Here is a 20,090-nt window from a genome sequence, read left to right as displayed (position 1 = left end):
CAATCATAATCTACATATCAGGAAAATGTTTAAAACCCAGGGCAAATAATACAAATATCCAAAGTCCGAAACACAGGCAAACAGGGAAATCCATGAAACTAGGTAGAAGATCAGAACCATAATACGGGAAACCAGAGAATACACTCAGAAATGCAGTATAAACACAAACAAGACTTTGCCAAGTGAGAGTGAAAACACAGGGCTTGTCGGTATATAGACAAGCATCACACCATAATGAGTACAGGCAATGGTTTATGGGAAATGAAGTTCATGATGGGAAAGCAAAGGAGTCGAGAGGAGTGCCCTCTGATGGATATCATGGGCACTCCAGCTGGTGGATGTAACTGTAAGAATAACTTTTATATTGTTAGTCATACTGGACTGAAGCAACTATTTTTTTTATTTCTCCAATTAGTGTAGTGATGATCTGCACTCTTGCTTTAATAAGTATTCATTTAACATTAGCACATTCTTTCAAGGCTGTGCAGAACATTTCTGAATAATTGAAAGATTCCGTCTCTCACAGTTGAAGTGTACCTATGATAAAAATGACAGACCTCTACATGCTTTGTAAGTAGGAAAACCTGCAAAATCGGCAGTGTATCAAATACTTGTTCTCCCCACTGTATATGTATGTATTGTCTAAAGGTTCAATAAACTGTTCCGTTACAAACCAATGAGATTTGTATTAAATTTTAGGCTTTACAGAAATAGTGGACCAAATAACTTGTGGTGTATATTCTAAGTATTACAAGTATCTTCCAAGAAACCATACAACAGCTTTACGCGAGGAATAGAATAAAGTTCAAATCCAAAATGAGCTGGGGTTGTGTCTTTAGCAGAAGTTATTTTAATAATGGTAATTATTGGCTCATCATTCCTTTTGAAATGTATAGATGGCTGTGTCATTGCTGAGTTATGATAGACGGTATTAGAAAGAAAAAAAGACTAGTGTCCAGAGGCAACCTCTCAGATTCAATTTAGCCTATTTGGCAATCCACTGCATTCAGAATATCCCATGTGGAAAATAGCTTCTTTTTTTGCCCCCTCCATTCTATGGAGCGCTCAAATAGATGATGTTTACAGACTCCTGAGCTTTGGACTAAGTCATTTTTAATACAATCCCTGTGACTGTTTTCAAATAGCTTGGGACCCATCGGGAAATGAAACATGTGAAGCTCTATGCTGATATATACGTAGTGTGGTGGTTCAAGTGGATGTAAACAATTGTTTTTTATATTGCTTCAGTGTTGTTTTTTAACAAACTTTGTAAACAACAATATCCCCTCACAAATTCTTTACAGATATATATATAAGATATATTATAATAATATGCCACAGTTGGTATATCTTGTATCAAAATCGAAAGAAAATTCGGAGCTGGCACAGAACACATTGTTTTAATTGGAAACCAAGAATCAAGTTTGAAATATCCATATTTATCCATTAAAATTTTAGAGCCGCAGAAAAGAGGAAGAGGTCCTGCCCATCGGCGTGTTTATTAGAGGTTGGAATGGAGATGAAGCTGCTTTCAGTCCCCATGTTGATAGCTTATTTGCAGCATAACAGAGCAAACACATCCTCATACAACTGCATAATCAATGAGAAAAACACAAATGTAGGTATAAATTAGTATTCACATCAGTTTCTGCGTAGTATACTGGCATTAGAGGTCTTGAATTTTAAAAAAATTTAAAAACATACATTTAAACAACAGCTCAGCTTGTTAGTACAGCATTGACTCCACTGCAGTAGTGTTTCAAGCAGGCCAACAGTGGGCACCATGTGGCCGGTCTCACAGAAGTGTGGTTCTGGCAGAGACTGAGGTCCACACTGCCAAAAACACCTGCGGCGGCTCAGATCTGCACAGTATAGAGTCCTGATCACCTCCCCTCACATTGTTCAAAACTCAAGAACCACGTTTATCACACAGTGCTGGACAAACCTTCACTTCTCATGTGTCTTTGGTGCGCCACTAGTAATTATGTCCCCTGCTACGTGCTGTTCCGCGGTATACGAGCTCGGGTCAGCCTTTCTGTGAAATGAGGAACAATGAGAAAATAATGAGGGAAGGTGCCATGTGAATGTGCACCCGATTCAGAATAATTTTGTTGCTTTTTTCGGTTGAATCTCTCATAATGTCTGTATATAACAAGATACAGAGTTTAATAAAACATGCCATTTTCCAAGACCGAGCTTCCAATTTCACACGTTTTTACCCAAATCACGAAAATTCTGCATTGTTTTGTTCACCATCATGTTGTTCTAAACAATTGACTTGTCACAAACTCTCTCATGAACTATCATATATATAACTTAAATTTCATTGTGTTTCTCACACAAAGCTATTGTATTGCTTCAGAAGTTGTATTGGCCACCTTTGCATCTTTTTTTAAGTTTGAAAGCCTCATTATTTGTAATTACATGACCAGTGCATTCTTTAAAAGTTCTCCTTTTGTGTAATACAGGTTTAGAGACATAAAGATGAGTACATAATGTCAGTGAATTCAAAGAATGGAACCTAAAGCTGCCAACCTTATCTAATCCTCCTTTTGCAGTTGTTCCTGAAGTCAACTGTTGTCTTTTTGCCCTGCTGATAAAATGCAGGATGGTTTTTCTATTACATCAACATTGACCTTGCAGAGATTGTTTTCCTATACACAATACAGACACTTGGCCAGCATGAATGCCAACTGACACAGCACTCATCAGTTGGGAAAAGGAACGTCTCTGTATAGAAATCTTGTCATGCTAAAGTTCATGATAAATTATTAAGTCTCAGCATGACAGAGACAGAGTTTAGATCAAGATGGAGCTGTGTTCTTCTGAGGAGGCAGTTAACTGGAGTTTGTTAAATGAAAACAGTTTTCTTGGATTTAAAGTGGAAATAATTTAAAAAATCATATTTTCCATGGAGATAATGAACCGTTTTTAGTGCCTTTTAGATTTGTTGATGACTTGAGCACATTTTATTTGTGTAATTGTAATAATGTGTGTCGGTGTTCTACTGCTGATTTTTTTAAATGTAATTCCAATTATTGTCAATAGTGATTCTTATTACTGATTCTAATATTATAGATTCTGAAATGGGATTTTTAAGTGTTTTGTATCTAGCTTTTTTATTTAAAATCATTATAAATAAATGCTAGTACAACTTGTTCTAGTACAACTCGTTTACAAATCAAATAATATATAATTATTTTATTTTTTGTTTATTTATATATCCATGCATTCATTGTTTCATAAATTAATTTGATGAAAATGTCACAATGTTTGCTTAAATTTGAGAAAATTGTCACACATATTTTTTTACATTTTAACTTCAAATATTTTTTTATTTATTATAAAATGATGAAACCATTATACAATTATTGTAAACTATTTTACTAAAGTATAGGTCACAAATATTAAACTGTTCCAAGAAGATCGCACTTAAACATGCTTTTGAAAAACAGCTCTGGGAAAAGTATTTAATAGCAAGGCTTGTATTTGTTTTGTCATGCTGGCCCTGGAGTTGAAACGTCTAACCCGTACTCCCCTGCTCTCGACTAGAAAAACTGGGTCTGTGCTCTGGGGCAAGCAAATGGAGCTTTCTGGTGGTTGGAAGCTTTCAGAAAAGCATCATTCTCCATCTGTCTAAATCCTGTGTGGGCCACACCAAGCCTCTTGGCATGGTGCTCTAAAATATGGAAGTTCAGCTGTACCACTAAAGCTTTGCTTACATGCTGACAGGTTGGGGGCTTGGAAGCGTCTGTCATCTGGTATGTGATGTCACTCCTCTGTAGGGCCGTGAAGAGCGTCGCTCATATGGTGTGTGTAGCTATAGGACAGCACTGAGAATTGAATGATGGATACCAGCGGGTCCAACTCTTTTTAACCTCATATAAGTTTATGGCCCCATTTTTCTTTGGTCAGTAAATTTGGTGATATAAAAAAGATATCTGGATCATGTCTACTGATCAACCAATTTGAACCTCAGGGGAACCATAAAAGGACCGGAGTTTAGAGGCTCTGTAAACTGCCCAGCTGCCTTTAAGGAAGGGTATGAGAGGCCAAATCCAAGCAGATTGTGACGGGGGCTCCCGGCAGATATGCACCGACTTTAGGGCTACGGGTGCCAGTCGTTGCATTACAGAAGCTGTGACGGGCACTGGGTGCCCATCTGCTGCTCTCCTGCACTCTTTCAGCAAAAACCCTCTTCTTTGTCCCCTCGCTCCGTCGGTTTTCTTCTAAATCCTCTCTTGCGTCCCACTCGTCTCCATTAAAGCTGGTGCGTTCCAAGTCCAAGCCTGCTTTTAGCAGCCAGGGGCTTCAAAGACGACGGGGAAAATGACAGTTAAAGCCGCCTATACCCATGACGCATCTTATTTTCTATCATTCGCGAGTCGCTATTGTGTGGCCAAGCTTAAGTTTAAGGGAAGCCGAGAAACAAATCGACCCAACTCGTAAAATAAAGTTGGAAGAAAGTTTGGGAAGAATTGTATCTGTTTAACATGACATTTAAATAACAATAGCCGTGGGCCTTGAAGTTCAGTTTTGCGCCAGAGACTTTTGATGATTCCTAAGTATCTATAGAAGCGCAGCTCGAACAAAAGAGCCACACAGATGACAGCTTTCACCACAGGGTGATGTGTGAACGAAACCATACGGCTGCAAATGGACGAATGGGTCCAGAAGGGAGCATGCACGAGCCCACATGGAAACCAACATCGCTTAATGACATCAGTGTGATTAATGAGCTCTGTAACTGGTGAACTTGTACAGAGTGACACCAGCGTTTGGCACGGTCTGTCAGTCCCATCTCCCGCCCAACAGACAAAGTGCATTTTGAAGCCCCTGCAATCTCATGGCACTGCAAAGGCCCACTTTCAACGTCAAGCTGCTCCCTTCCTCCCCTAAGAGGAAGTATAGAGCGACCCCGATAAGAGCTGACAGCACAGTAATGACGAATGCAAATGAAAAGGGCGTGGGGCAAATGCAAATGCTAAAAGCACAATGGGCTTTGCGATTAAAATGCGCTCTAGAGCCTTTTATCTCGTGGCACTGCTCGTCCTGGGAACAGTATTTCAAAGAGCTGACTCCAGTCTCCGAGCTTCTTTCTACTGCCTTTTCTGTCTTTCCCAAAGACTGGCCTCTTGCTAACATAATGACAGGTAGCAGTGGAGTCTGCATCAATACAGGCTCAACAAGACAATGCAAAGGGACAGTCAAGTACACATCAAGTGTGTCATTTGAGATTGAACCATAGTGCTGCATAAAGGTAGTTTGCCGACATTGAAAAGGGCTATTTTTAAATCTACAGTATACTTTGCATGTCAATCTTTGTTACTTAAATGAACAAAAACAAATTTAGATTTCAATATTTAATGAGCATCTTTATTAATTAATTGTGGTAATAAATTATTGGGGATCATTTGCAATGTGTTGACATTATGAAAATGTTTGCTTAATGTTGTGTCATCCACATCATCATGTAGTTTGTATTCAGAAAGTTATATTCATATCTTTGTTTGTTGAACATGATTTAGATTAAATTATTAATTTAAATTAAAAAGTAGACATTAAAAAAGTATATATATATATATATATATATATATATATATATATATATATATATATATTGATAAATAATTAAAATTCAATGTTTATTAAAGTTCAATTTGTCAAGTTTGAGCTGACATTATGATAATGTTTGTGTTTTTTTTTGTTTTTGTTTTTTTACTTATTTTTAAATCTATCAATCCATACCTACTGTATATCTGTCCTCTTTCTTGTTGCAGTAATGACTAACACTGGATACTTTATTAGGCTACTGCAGGTGAATTGTACATTACCACAGATTTGGTAAACATTCCAGCAATGGAGTTATGTATGTACCACCACTTTTTTGAAGAGATTACTCGCAGCAAGGATGTATCTCATAAAGATAAGTTGTAGAGCTGGAGTTTTGTTGCATGCTCGCTGCGGTTGTCATCATTGGTGGATCCTGTTAGAGCGGCAATATTCTCTCCTGCACAGCTCTCATCTGCAATCCGCTCTCCATTCCCATGATATCACAAAATAAAGTGCATCACTCTTGATGTACATCCACTGACTTACAGTACAGCTGAAAGTTTGTTTTATTAAAAATATTGTATCATCCTTACAATCAGGACTCTATTGAAATCCAGAATCTTTTAAGAATGCATTTGGAAATGCTTGATACATTTGATTAGTTTACTTGGCTAGTAATGCCAATTTTTGAACTATTCACTGTCATTACCACTGTATCACCAAATAGACATTTTTTGTGTGCATTATCAAATTTCAGATCCATCAAATTGATTATTTGTCTTAAAGTACCTGATGATATCCACAATGGATACAGATCAGCAGGCTGGTTGTCTACACAGTAGGATATGATTGATACCATTGACTTCTGTACATGGCAATGAAACCTTTTTAGCGCATCTGAAAGAGAGCAATGCTACTTTCCCATTGTGTGTTATTGGCTTCTTCAGATGCAGTTATGGAGTTTCTGATGCCTGGTCGCTTGACTAGTTTAAAGTCAGAGCAGAATCTTGCGGTCTCTCAGAGCAAGTCTGTGTGTCTAGGTTCAAACTGAATGAAAGTATCTGTTCTGCCTCATTTCAAAGTATGAACGGTTATGTCATTCAAGACTGTGAATAATACATTGCTGTTCAGATGATCCTATGCTAGTGTTTACTTCACAGGGAGGATACATCAAATGATCTCTTGAGAATGAAGCCTTTTTATTTGCCATACCATAGTAGAGTGCAGAAAAGACCTTGAATACGTAATCCGCCGCTACAAGTTCTGCATCCGTAAGAAGAACATAGCTAGACAAGTCCTGTTTAAGCATATCACAATAAGAAGCAGACATAAAAAGACTTGATCATTATTTTAAATCGACCTAATAGTATTACAGCATTCATTTGCAATTCACACTATTGCACACAGCAGGGAGAAGCAATGCTAAATGCAAATAATAAAATGTGACTAACCATTTAATCATACATGGGTAGCAAATTAAATAGGCTTACCAGCTTTTGAAGGGAGATGAAAACGCTTCCTATATCTTTTGTGCCGTGTGCCCAATCAAACTCAACAGTATTTAGCTGCAAATTCGTCTGCCACTTGGTAGAAGCTATCGTCCTGGAAAACCATGAAAGAAATGTGATGCAAGGTAAAAGAAAATATGACTCGGATTACATTTAATACCATCTGAAATGAGGATAAACATGGTTTGCACTGACCACAATGTTTTCTGTACAGTGCATTATTGGCTCCCGAGAGCATATGACCATTGAAACCCATTGAAAGAGACATTTCGAAACTAAGCATTAAAAAAACAGTTGTTGATGAGATGTATAAATTGGCATTTTATTATTTTAATCTATTTTATTTTAATTTTACTTTATTTTAAAGAGTTTTTCATCAAATTTTATTTCAGAAATTCTACTATATATAAAATATGATTAATATTGTATTTATTATATACAATGTTAGGTACTTATTTAGTGATAAAAAGTGTATTCTTGAAGAGAAACCATGTGAGAGTCTGATCGTGCTGTTGAAGACATTGTAGACAAAGGTCATTTTCTGAGGTTACATGCAGTTTAATATTCACTTCTAATTCCAAGCGGCTCATAATACATTAATTTCATGGTGAGTCCCTCTGGAGAAACTTTGGGTTGAATGGAAATGGTGATACAGAAGGACTATATTTGTAACTGTCCAAATCCCAGATCTCTGAACCCCAAAACTGTATCATACCTATCCAATTCTTGACTGCTGGACCTTCCCACATATTTCTGAATGAGTTGTTTGATTTGTGCAAGCATAAATTTCGACCAAAGTTAGATAATGTGATTGCTTGTTGATAAGTGCTCTTTAAAGCAGTTCATTGAATTAATCAGGAAGGTTTTAATCAAATGCATCAATGGTTTTGTGTGATTATGTCATTACCTTTATTCTACGCCTATTAAAACTGTTGATAAACTGTTTGATGAAACCTAGTCTGACACCCCTAGTCAGACTCAAATGTATGAATACCTCTACAAACACTGGCTGATTAGTCTCAAGATGTAACATGTGGCTCACCACTAAAGAGACACCAAAATAATCCATTAGGAAAGTTATGAGTATATGACTTCCCCGGAAAAAGAGACCAATTTGATCGGCGTCCCCTGCGTTTTGACTGAGAACCCAATAGATCTTAGTAACAGATGTCAGAGGAGGGTGAGAAGGGATGTAGACCCCTCCTTTCCCTGTCTCATAGGGCCACTAAATCCTTTAATTACCAGGCCAACGAGATGTGTCTACTGGGAACTCTCGGATAAATGTCCCTGTTCCTCAAATAAAGGGGAAAAAAGTATTTGCAGTTATTTTTTAAAGAGAGCAATGTAATGGTGCTTCAGGCTATCATACTGCAAAAGGAACATGGCTGCTCCTATTAGGATCAGTGGTTTGACGGTGTGGCTTATGAGAGGATAGAATGTTCACACACGTTTTCAAAGAGGGGAATGGGTTGGAAACATGACAGTGGAGTGGTGAAACATTTATTGTATGCTCTTTTATAAAGAGCATTTTGTTTTTGTCATTTCTGTGCAATTACCAAATGGAATCGCAAAAATTACTGTTATATTACAAAGGACCAATCTCCCCATTTGCTGTTGGTCAGTCAAGCAGGTAGCCCCGCCCTCAACTCACGTCATTGGCTGAGCCACTGTTGCTATGTGCGGCTGATTGGGATGTTCAAACAAATAGAGCAATGTTTTGTTGGTATTGCACAGTGTTTGTGCTTTTCAGAGAATTAATTACAAAGGGTTTACTTATTGTTGTCTGAGCATATTATATTAGGGATATTTTACCCAGAAATTAAAATTGTTATCAACATGTACCTTCATGGCATTCCAAACCTGTAAGACTGTCTATCTTTTGTTGTGTAAGACTGTGTTGGTTGATGTTTTAATGCAATTACATTAACTGAGGACCTAAGCTTTCAAGCTTCAGAAGGGACACAAGTGAATTAGAAAAGTTGTCCATTATGGCCCTTGCGCTATGTTTCAGTTTATGTAAAGTTATAAGACCGATTTGTGTGAAGAACAGACTAAACTGAAAATATTGCACATCCATGAGAGTTCACCAGAAAAGTATGATGTCTGGTTCACGTATTAATTGTTAATTTTAATCGGCTGAATGAATTGGCTTAATGTTTCGGCTAAATTTGTTTGTTCATTAATTGGACCGATTCGCTTCTCGAGATCAACTCACAGAGTCAGTGATCCAGTTGCAGCAGTTAAAACTCACTATAGAGGTGAACATTAGTGGTCTGTGATAACAGCTTAAATTTTGGTTTGTTTCTCACTCAACACTATCATGTATTTTTTTTGTGAAATATTCCTTCAAACTAAAATTGGCACAAAATTACACTTTACATACTTTTAACAGCTGCCCGGACTGACTTTGGTTATGAGTTCTGTTCAGATTTGAGTTAACAGTAACATTGTGCCATTCACATATAATAATTCATCTTAAGAGCCACCAAGGAACAACTATATCTGCCAACCAACCAACCAACCAATCAATCAGATTTATTGAGAATTTTTTAAGGCTTCATCTCAGTGCCTGTGGCAGATTTAGGAGACTTGTGCAATGAAATGAAAAAGATTTACTTTAGGGTCAGTGAGGAGACCAGTGAACCAACTCTGGTGATTCTTATTTTATATACATCAACATCACAACAAAACCTATAGGTTTATAGTGACCTTCCTAGTGTGTTTCTCTTTTGTGGAGCTTTGTTTACAGCAGGAATAAAATAGCAAGTGGTCACAACAGCAGTGATTATTTTCCAACTTGATCATCTGAGAATAAAAATGACTCATTCAGTAAACATTCAATCTTTTTTTATTTATTTTTTTATAAATATATCAGCTTTTTTTGACTGAGTGATAAAATAAGACTAAGAACTTACTACGATGGGAGACAAGTGTGACGAAGTTGACAAAATGGCCTCCTCTTTGAAAATACCATGCGTTTTCAGTCTCAATTTAATGTAAATTAAATGAAAAATTGTACTTAAAAAAACACTCAAGAACCTTGATAGTTTAATCAAATTGAGTGTGAAAAAGCTGTAATTCCATCGCATCGTGCAACATTCCTAATCTGTTAAAGGATTAAACAAGGTATTGTTGTGTGCCAAGCATACCAGCCATAGAATTTAATCGTTTCAAACATTCCATCAAGGATTATTCTAAAGTCTTGGCTTTATAGATTTCCCTACTGACAACATCCAGAGCAGCTCTAATTTCTCTTATAAACTCCAACGCAAACTGTGGAGTTGAGATGAGTCTCATGATAAACTCCCAGACTGCCTTTGTAGTTTATTATGAATTTGCCATAGTATTATTTACTGATAATATTGCATATTTCTTCAGTGCCTTCACCCATATGTTAAAAAGTGTAAAGCTCATTATTTGGGTACAATTAGAAGCCTATTGTGTCTGTGATTATAACATGGATGTTAAAATACCGTACCTTCTTCCAGTTTAATGTGCAGATACAACTATATGTATGTACACATAAAACTACTGATATATTGGTGGGTTTTTTCTGTGACTCTTTTAGCAAGTTACAACATTACACCAATAGATGCCAGTGAGTCAAGTAATCATTCAGGCAGCATTTTTGTTCAAAAACGCATATTTATATAAGAACAAAGCAAGTTACGGTACTGTCTTCATGAGTGAGTGAGTGAATCAATCATGTAACCTATTCATTAAAAAACGCTGATTGTTTCACGAATTAAACTGGTTGAATTTGAAATTGTATACTACTCTTACAATATCTGCTATATATGTATATGGCAGAAATAGTAAGAGTATAATTCTAGTATGCTATTTAGCCATTGTCTTTGAGGGAGTCATTGAATCAGTTATTCAACCGATTCATTTAAATCACTGATTCGTTCAGGAACTAGCCTAAACAAGTGACTTGTCTTTAAGTGAGTCATTGAATCATTCGTTCAACCAATTTGTTTCTAAAAGAGATTCATTCATGGAATTTAACACCACCTCACTTTGTTGCTTAGAGATACATAATACATTCGTCATCATTGGAGCAAAAACAGACAAGTAATTGGCAATACTGTGTCTCAATCGCAGTCCTAAAACTTCTTTAATCATGTACTAACATTTCATCAATGGATTATTGAATGTGTTTGTCTTTACTGTTACGTTAGCATTATAAATGACCAACAATTTTTGAACTGAAACGTGAATATTGACTGAAAGGAGACCTGCCATCACAGCAGGAGAGAATTTATCAGAATTACCTTGCACAGTAGGCTAGGCATATCTCTAATCATTTTGCAATCAACCTTACTATCGTTTTGACATCAAATCTATAATTAATTGGGTGTTGATTATAAGGTTGAATTAAGTAAAAGGGTTAAGCAGAAATCTAGTCTGGCTAATTCTGATGATAAGGCCAATAGTTTTTTTTTCTGACTGGGATTGGTTTGTATCGGTATGCTTGGCTCATTTCGTGAAGCAGTTGTGAGAGCACATGGTTAATTAGCCTTGACTAGCCACTGCTATAAACAGACACCACGGGGTCTCATCCATCAAGACCACTGTGAGCATTTAACAAACAGAACATTTAACATTCTCTTTTATGGCTCTGGGACGCCATCAATTCAGAGCCAGCGTTCTGCGTCCTGGTTGTGCGTGCAGGTGCGTATTATAGTCCCCTCCGCAATATCAATTGACAGCATATCATTCTCCAATTTAGGACAAGTCTCAGTTTCCCAGAGAGCTAATAGTGTTCGCTAAGGTTAATTTCCTTCCATACATCTGCCATCAATAAGCAATTAGGTGGTGAGGAAACAAAAGCTCTTAAACCTTCACACATTCTTCCATCCTTTTTCTTTTAATCAATTAATTTCAATTGCACATTTATTGGAGAATGGCACATGGATTTAGACTTAAAGTGACACTCTGAAAAAACTTTATTACCCTTGGCCTCCTGATATGCAATCTTTATTTCATCCTCTGCCTGCTTAGTATGCAAGGGTTATTGATCAAGTGATTCATAGCAGATGTCCTGAAGGGCTCTTCTTTAAAGGAATAGTTCACCCAAAATGAAACTACCGTCAAACATGTATGGCTTTCTCTCTTTTCTTTTACTTTTTCCTTTTTTCTTTCTTTCTTTTTTTACTTTTCTTTTTGTGGAGCACAAAATATGACTTTTTGAAGAATGTCCTTGCTAGTATGATCAATATGATGAAAGTGAACAAGAACTGGCATTGTCGACCTCCAAAATGACAACAACAAAAAAACACCATAAAAGAATCATAAATGCTGTATTCCAAGTATATTCCATACAATAGTTTTGCATAAAAACCAAAAATGATTCATTATTTGCTGAAAACCTCTGTCTCCCCATTCACAAATACATGGGAAAAGTTATGTCTGATTTGTAAAGTACTTGAGTCTGATCATTTTGATGAAGCAGTTGATCCAGGTCACAAAAAAACATCTGAATGATTCATTAACGAATCAAATGCATGTGGTTCTTGAGTTCAGTTCACTGACTCACTAATCTGGTGCCAGTGGTTCAGGGCTTACAGGAAGGGAAAATGATCAGTGAATAAGAACAAAATTGTCCGTCTGTTTGTCCCTCAAACTATCATGGTTTCAGTCATATAAACCAGTTTAGTTTAGTTTTCTAACACTTTTTCCTTCTTTTTGAAGCTTGAAAGCAAATTGCGTGGAAAAAGCGACCTTTCTTTCTTTTATGGTCTGTTTGGCGAATAAATTGATACAATTTTAATTTTTTGGGGTGTGAACTAACACTCTAATCCCCTGCTGATATCACATGCCTTTTGTCATCCTTTCAACATGCAAAAAAATAATAAAAAAAAACACTCAACACAGGTCCTAACTGAGCAGAAGCAACAGCCAATTGTCTCAGCAGGGTGTGAGAGGGAATTTGCAGAAAGTGTTTTATGTGATAATGCAGCTGCCTGAATAGTCAATGCCCACCTACGCTGGCGCGTTGACAGGGGATCATAAATCGCTTGGTGCTTGTAAAAAAAAATGCAGTTGTGATAAACCCCCACACCCCTTTTCATCCCTGAACAGCTGATAAAGTCAGCTCAGTCCGTCTGACAGGTTGGCCTAAATTAAGGCTATTCAAATGGAGAACTGGGAAGGGGTTTGTTTTCAAGCCTTCCAGCGTCATATCCTTTCTACGTTAAGTACCAGGAAGTCCGTCTTTGTCTTCCCCATGGATCCCCACATGCGGTCAAGATATACGCTTCTGCTTTTCCGATGTCATGACATGCTCGCGTGGCTCCCCAGTGGAGCTTGGCAGGAGTTGGTTGATATTATATGCATAAAGCTTCGCACATCGTCTTAAACAACTCCGGTTTCACACACACAGCCTTTACGACCGGTGCTTTTTATGTTTCAGATAGCTGCTGGAATGCCGAGCACTATAACAGCACCCCGAGGACCGTACATTTGCGGTTCTGCATCGTAGGTGGTTGTATCTCATTTCAATGCGATGGGTCAGAGTCTTCGCAGACTAAGAAACCCAGCTTTGAATCTCCCTGTGGCCCTACCACGATCCTCTCATCTTTCCAGACTTCCGCTTCCTTCCTCTTTTGCCTTAAGAGTTTTCTGTACAACACTGCTTCTTTACTCTGAACTGGCCCATATGAGAAGTCGGGCTCCCATTGACAGAATAAAGCTACGCTGACATGCTCCGAAACCCCCAACCATGCACAACCACATCTCCACTTGAAAGTGCATTGGATATACACAAGATTTCAGAATCTGTTTCAAAGACCAAAGAATGTTAAAGCTGGTATGGAGATTTAGCGTTCAAACACTTAATAGGGAATAACTATGCATGTCATTATGAAGGAAATGCAGCTCTGAAATGCAGTTCAGAATCATTTATACAAATGGAATTTACTATATAATGTGGTATGTCACAAAAATTTGGCCAATTTAAGATGAAGAAATCAAAAGTAGGGCTACAATTAATCAAAATGCAATATGGACTAGTGTCTTTGAATATTAAACCGCAATAAGGCTGATCTGAAGCTCTATATCTGAAGCCTGCTTGTTCTGTGTGTCTGTGTGAATGAACGTGGCAGTTTCGTCTAATGCACATTCTTAAACACGTGTGATGCTTGTGTTGTTTTCAGTGTCTGCCGACTCACTATATGAGGACGCTCCATGAACTTCACTCTCCTGAGATCACCAGAGCTGCTCTGAGAGTTCACTTCACAAGCATTTAATTTCAATTAAAAGTTTGGTTTAACTTGAATAAATTGTGTCAAAAATCGATTACAATAATTTACAGAAATGATATGTACTATAGAATGTACTCAGAATATACAATAGATACAATACAGTATCAGTTAATTTAATTACATTTGAAAAGATGAATTTAATTTAATTTAATTGTCTTGTGCATTTATTTAATTACCACCTGTTTAGAATAAAGTTGTATTAAAATAAAAAAATGTAAACAAATATTTTTTGTTAAATTGTATAAGTGTCATGATTTCAATAGATTATACATTATTTTGGAGTACTAAAATTTAAATCTAAAACGGAATCCAGAAAAATTAAAACAGGAAAAACTGAATTCTGAATTTAGTTACTTTTTTTTTTTTTTTTTAAAGAACAGATTTCATAGGGCCCTCCAGAATGTTTATCGATGTCTTTCTCTATCCCACAGCTCCACCCAACAATATCTCAGTGGTGGCAGAGAACACGCCAGCACCATTCAGCCGCTACCAGGCCCAGAACCTCACTCTGGTCTGCATTGCCAAAGGAGGCAAACCTGCTCCGTCGGTGAGTCCCTGGCAATGTTATACACAAACACATGCTGTTTATAAATAGGCATCATTTACAGTTGAGAGATGTCCCCAAGACTTTTTTTGCCATGGTCGATTTTGTCCCGACCACTTTATCAAGTAGCTTACGGCAATAATGCGGAGTAGGCATATCCAGTTGTCGAGCAGTTTCTTTCATCTATGTTTTAATTAGGGGTGTTCTGGCACTGAAATGTGTTATTTATTTATTTTTGCTGATTTTCACATTTTCAGTCACTGTTTCGCAGCTTGTTACAATATTCATAACCACAAACCAAAATGCTTGCAAATTTGTCCCCACTTGTAATACAGTATGTCAATAGGTCACAATTGTTTCTTAAACCCTGGAATTGTTTAGCTTGATTAATTAGAAGTGTTTCCACTGTCAGGCCAAAAGCGAGCGTGCCAGGGCCATTCGCGTTTGCACTGTCACTTCCGGGTCTTAACCGGGACTCATCGGGGCTTAACCGCGCCTCATCGGGTCTCCCTCGGGGCCACTGGCCAGGGGTTTGCCCGCCGAGTACCTTGGTCCAAAGCGAGCCAACTGAGACAGGAGTCGGTAAACACCTCTGCTCATTTCCCATGTTTTTATATCATGCTACCAGCTAACTTGCACATTTAAGACATTTAAAAAAAAATCAGCTCAAAACTCACTTTTAGACACGAGCGAGAGTTTAAAAATAACCATTATGCGATCCAAGGGGGATTCTGATCACTGGATGAAGCAGAAATATATTTGTATGCGATGCAAAAGGCTACTTATGCAAACCATTGCTATAATAAATACACATGTTTATGGAAACATATAGCAAATCATATATGAATCATGTATTTTAGTTTAATGTTTTATTTGTCTCTTCCCTGTGGCTTTGTTGACACTGGACTAATGCATCTGCATATGTCATAAAAAACATGCACTCTGGTTAACTCGTATACATAAACACTCCTGCAACAGTTTAGAGACGGGAGAGATCACTCAAAACCTCATCAGATCGCATCATTTCGTGGAAAATGTATAGAAATGTTCAGTCTTTCTTTCTAAAGAAATGTGACGTTAACATAATATTTAGCCATATTTTTCTAAATGTGTAAGCCTTTAAAAATTCTTAATGGAGTTGTTCTGTGCATTCTTGTGATCGCAAATAAATGGAAGCAGGCGCAGGTGAAAAAGAGTGTGTTCTCTTTTTATGTGAAAAGGTAAATACCAGTTTGATTCAGCATGATTGATGTGCACTCCTGACACAAATGAATAAATTACTGTCACTGTAACATTTTTACTGAAAAATATTGGTAAAATATCGATGCTGGAATCTTAAGTCTTTAAGTAAAGACCAAGCGTTCGCTTCTGTCATGCTCATTTTGCGATCTACTAGTTTGTGAAACTAGTTTTCAGTCAGCTGGTGAAACAGTGGAGTTGTGTGAAGTTGTTTTATGGAGGTGTGTTAAGGGCGGGTTTTAGGGCCGTGCTGTGGGGCTACTTAGAGCCCTGCTTTTCAACCCGAGCCCAACGGGCCCCGACTTATTTACGCCCCTAGGGCCAGGCTTCGGGCCAATTTTCACGTCATAGTTCACACGCGGGCCGGGCCTCAGGCCTGTTTTAGGCTTATCCTTCTTTTTATAGCCTATTTTAGACATGTATTAAAATTAAATATGAGAAGTTGACGATGGAAAAACAAACATAGAAAGACGTTTTATAACCCATCACACTGACATATGATTGACACATGACAGTCTGCTCACGCACACACACAGGTTTCCCGGCGGCACGGCCCAAGATTCGCGCGACCGGCGCGCTCTGTTTTTAGTGTCCCCGCCAGCAGCAGAAGTATAGCGAGCGTGACTTCAGCGCAGCTGGAATAGTTCAAGAAAAAAGTACGACTGGATTAAATCCTTCCACTGTGGATGCTGTGATTTTTCTCCACGATGCTCTGTAAGAGACTGTTCTTAGCCATGTTAGGCGCTGTCTTGTTGTTTTTCGCTTGAAAACGACTTTATTTTCATTAGTCTGTTGGAAACTATTGGAAATAAGAATGGCCATGTTCTATAGTGAAGACTTGATTTTTGAGGTAAGATAAGCTGCATGTTTGTTTTTAATTTAATGTCATTTATTTGATTTGTTTAGATTGTAGGCTATAGCTCATTTCGTTTGCGAGCGCTGTTGCGACTGTGAGCAGCAGAGCAGTTTCCCTCAGCTTTTAAAAAATGATAATAAATGTTTAAACTAACTGTATGCGTGTAATAAGCTTAAGGTGTTTTATATCTATGGATTTTCTTGTAGCCAAGTAAAGTGTTGATTTGAGAGGCTAAATGGATCAAACATGTTTAACTCGCTGTCGGCTGCTTGGTCGTCATAAAAAATGTAAACAAATTCGAACATTTGTCTAAATTAACTTAATAAAGAAATGAAAAGAAACATAACTAACAAAACTGACCTATTTTAATGGCTGCAAATAGCTATTTTGCCCTAGGGCAGGCTACCGCTGTGTAATGAAAAAAAAGAAAATACGGGCTCGGGTCGGGCTGATAATTCTGATTAGCTGTCAGACACGGGCCGGGCTAGGGCCTAGATTTGAGGCCCGTGCAGGGCTCTAGGGCTACTGGCCCGACAGTGGAAAAGTGGTTATTGTTCCTTCAAACCATTTTGACCTGTTCCTACCAATAGGAAGTCTTTGTGCTATTGAATTGACCCGCCACTGGCCAATCGTGGCTTAGCAACCGTAATAACCGTAACTTAGCAAGGCACGGGAGGCCTGCAAGCTTTCAAGCGAGGGAAACATGTCGAAGCGTTGTGCGTATGGATTGTGCAAATCTGATACCCATGATCCTAAGAGTTTGGACGGTGAGGTGGAATTTTTTTCCTTCCCGAAACCTAAATGCCAAGGGGAGAAATGCTGGGCGTGGATCAAGCGGTGTGGGAGACCCCATTCACAACTAAATGTCGACAGGATTAACAAAAACGCCTATTGCTTGGAAATAATGACGGTTCTTTGTTCATAATGCATATATTTGAATGTAAAATAAGACGATTAAAGGCAAGAAGGAGGCTCACTGACATACTTTAAAATATATTTCAGCATTTTGTTAATCGACGGCCTAACATTACCGCTGGGTAACTTTACCCCAATCCGATCGCGGTGTTAGTGTTATTCCACAAGATTCATGGATAAGCTGTTTAATTTATAATTATTAGATTATTTTCACATTTCACTTACCCTGCTGTGCATGAACATAGCTGTTCCTCAGTTTGTGTGTTTCCCATTTGAATGGTCAGTGTATGAGGCGGCTGCTGCTTGCGCTGGGACCTAAAGGCTTTAGCTTCAATTTTGATGAAATTATTCTCTAATCGGTTCCATATTATGTCGTGGATATATCCCTCGAATGCATACTGCAGTCCTTTTTGTCTTGCTCTCTCAGATATTTCACCTGTTCACCAAAAAATAACTAACTCTCCTTGGGAATGTCTGACACCGGTGCATACATACTGTAATAGACGTGCCAGGTGCGTAGCAACAGTAACTAAGGGGGGCGGGGCTTAGCGATGGGTCAATTGGTTGTTCAATTGACAATTTCGATCTCAATGTCATTGTTGACTTTATATGGACTCTTTTATCAAAACAGTAGAAGATCATTTGTGCATAAACCTAAGAGATAATTTACCCAAAATTGTCATAATTGAATCGCCATCACGTTGTTCCAAATCTGAATGACTTTCTTTGTCCTGTGTAAGAGAACAATGTTTTGTCCATACAATGAAGGCTAAACAACACTTTACCCCCTACTTGAATTGTATGATTTATTTATTTTTTAATATCTGCTTTTGTATTTCACAGAAAAAAGTCATACAGGTTTGAAACGACTCTTATTCACTGTTTGTACAGTGATTGTGAATAATGGTAGAGTGCAAAGGCCCTATAACTTTGAGTCTTTTCATTGAAGTCAGTGGTGTTTTTTACGGCTCACACACCTCAACCTTATGAATGTCATTCACACCAGCTCCGCTTGAGTTCAACCAGTAGTTTGTGAAAATCCCACGAGCCCATTAATCACGCTCTGTGGGCGCTCCGTAATGTATTCCGGATCTATCTTACCCCCATCTCCAGCAATTAAGAGCCCAGCGTGATAGGCATGTGGTGTAAAAATGATTTCCACCTCCCTACCTGAAGAGTCACATTGCTGAGCACTAGGGCTGACCAGCTCTGGCCTTCATTAGCACAAAACCCATGAGTGCAAGTCCCAAGGAGGGTTCACCGCCGCTCCGCCTCTCATTACCAGCCAATCCACTGTCATTCATTCACACAAGACAGCCTGCGCTTCCTCATCAAACACCCAGGTAGACCCGCTAATGCAGACAAGCGACATGAGCCAAGAAACAGCAGTTAAATTAGAGCTGAAAAGATCTTTGTCAAAGGTTCCTGGATGTCTTGGAGGCTGATGAGGCTCTTGCAATAATATTTTTCAAAGGAGTTTCAAATCTGGGCTGGTGGTTGAATGTGGCTTGATTTGTGTCGTCCTCAATAGCGAATGAGCCAGTTCTTTTGGATGTGAGAAAGACAACTTATTCAGAGATATAAAGGTTGATTCTCACTTCCAATGTTTGACAGTATTTTCCACATTTTCAATAGCATGTGAATACATTTAGAAATAAACGTGTTTCTAAAACGTCTTGCTGTCAAAAAGATTGTGGTAGAGATTTTTGTTTGTTCAGGTAAACAGTCTGTTAACCGCGATCTTCCTGATTCTCACATTATCATCAGTAATGTTGAATCTGTTGGAGATTATGGCAGGTGCACAGTCAAAATAAGGCACATAAATATAGAAAATGTTATAAATAAGGTAAAACTTTACAAAAAGGTCACATTATTTATAAATTGTATCAGAGATTATTTTAGTGTGGTACTCTTTTCTTTTATTATTAACTCTTTCCCCACCAGCGGTTTAAAAGCCAGTGCCAGTGTTTTTGATCATTTTCACAAAATGTTCTTTGCCCCTAGAATATTTGTATGAATATCTGAACATGCCTCTTTATATATATAAAAAGAACAGAGCCTTTGCTTAAAAAAAAAAAAAAAACATCAATTTATTCTAGCTTTGTGCAATCTTTTTTTTTTAATCAACACTTGAATGTGGGTAAGTTTCATAAAAAGCAACATTTTGGGCAAAAAACAGAGAAAAATTATTTTTGTCTGGATCAGTTTCA

At 37.8% G+C, this 20,090-nt stretch overlaps 2 protein-coding genes across 5 annotated transcripts in view; one reads left to right on the top strand and one right to left on the bottom strand.

Moving 5' to 3' along the window:
• igsf21a (immunoglobin superfamily, member 21a) overlaps positions 1 to 20,090 on the top strand; it is a 208,513-nt gene that overhangs the window by 160,928 nt on the left and 27,495 nt on the right. For all 3 annotated transcript variants that reach the window (XM_079596919.1, XM_079596920.1, XM_079596921.1), the window contains exon 5: positions 14,758 to 14,873. In XM_079596919.1, the coding sequence (XP_079453045.1) occupies positions 14,758 to 14,873 (116 nt within the window). The remainder of the gene's footprint in view (positions 1 to 14,757; positions 14,874 to 20,090) is intronic.
• LOC306990287 (uncharacterized protein) lies at positions 1,377 to 18,361 on the bottom strand. 2 transcript variants are annotated; one of them, XM_079596924.1, is made up of 5 exons: positions 18,106 to 18,361; positions 7,044 to 7,155; positions 6,766 to 6,850; positions 6,343 to 6,384; positions 5,891 to 6,037 (listed from the first exon to the last, which is right to left on the bottom strand). In XM_079596924.1, the coding sequence occupies exons 1-5, from the start codon at positions 18,150 to 18,152 to the stop codon at positions 5,919 to 5,921; spliced, it is 405 nt and encodes a 134-aa protein (XP_079453050.1). In that variant the 5' UTR covers positions 18,153 to 18,361; the 3' UTR covers positions 5,891 to 5,918. The 2 variants fall into 2 exon arrangements, 1 of the variants encoding a protein (XP_079453050.1); XR_013795846.1 differs by lacking the exons at positions 5,891 to 6,037; positions 6,343 to 6,384; positions 6,766 to 6,850; positions 7,044 to 7,155 and adding exons at positions 1,377 to 1,590; positions 1,705 to 1,862; positions 1,946 to 2,035.

Source organism: Phoxinus phoxinus, assembly GCF_949152265.1.
Source record: "Phoxinus phoxinus genome assembly, chromosome: 22".
NCBI lineage: Eukaryota > Metazoa > Chordata > Actinopteri > Cypriniformes > Leuciscidae > Phoxinus > Phoxinus phoxinus.
This window is presented reverse-complemented; position numbering and strand designations above follow the sequence as displayed.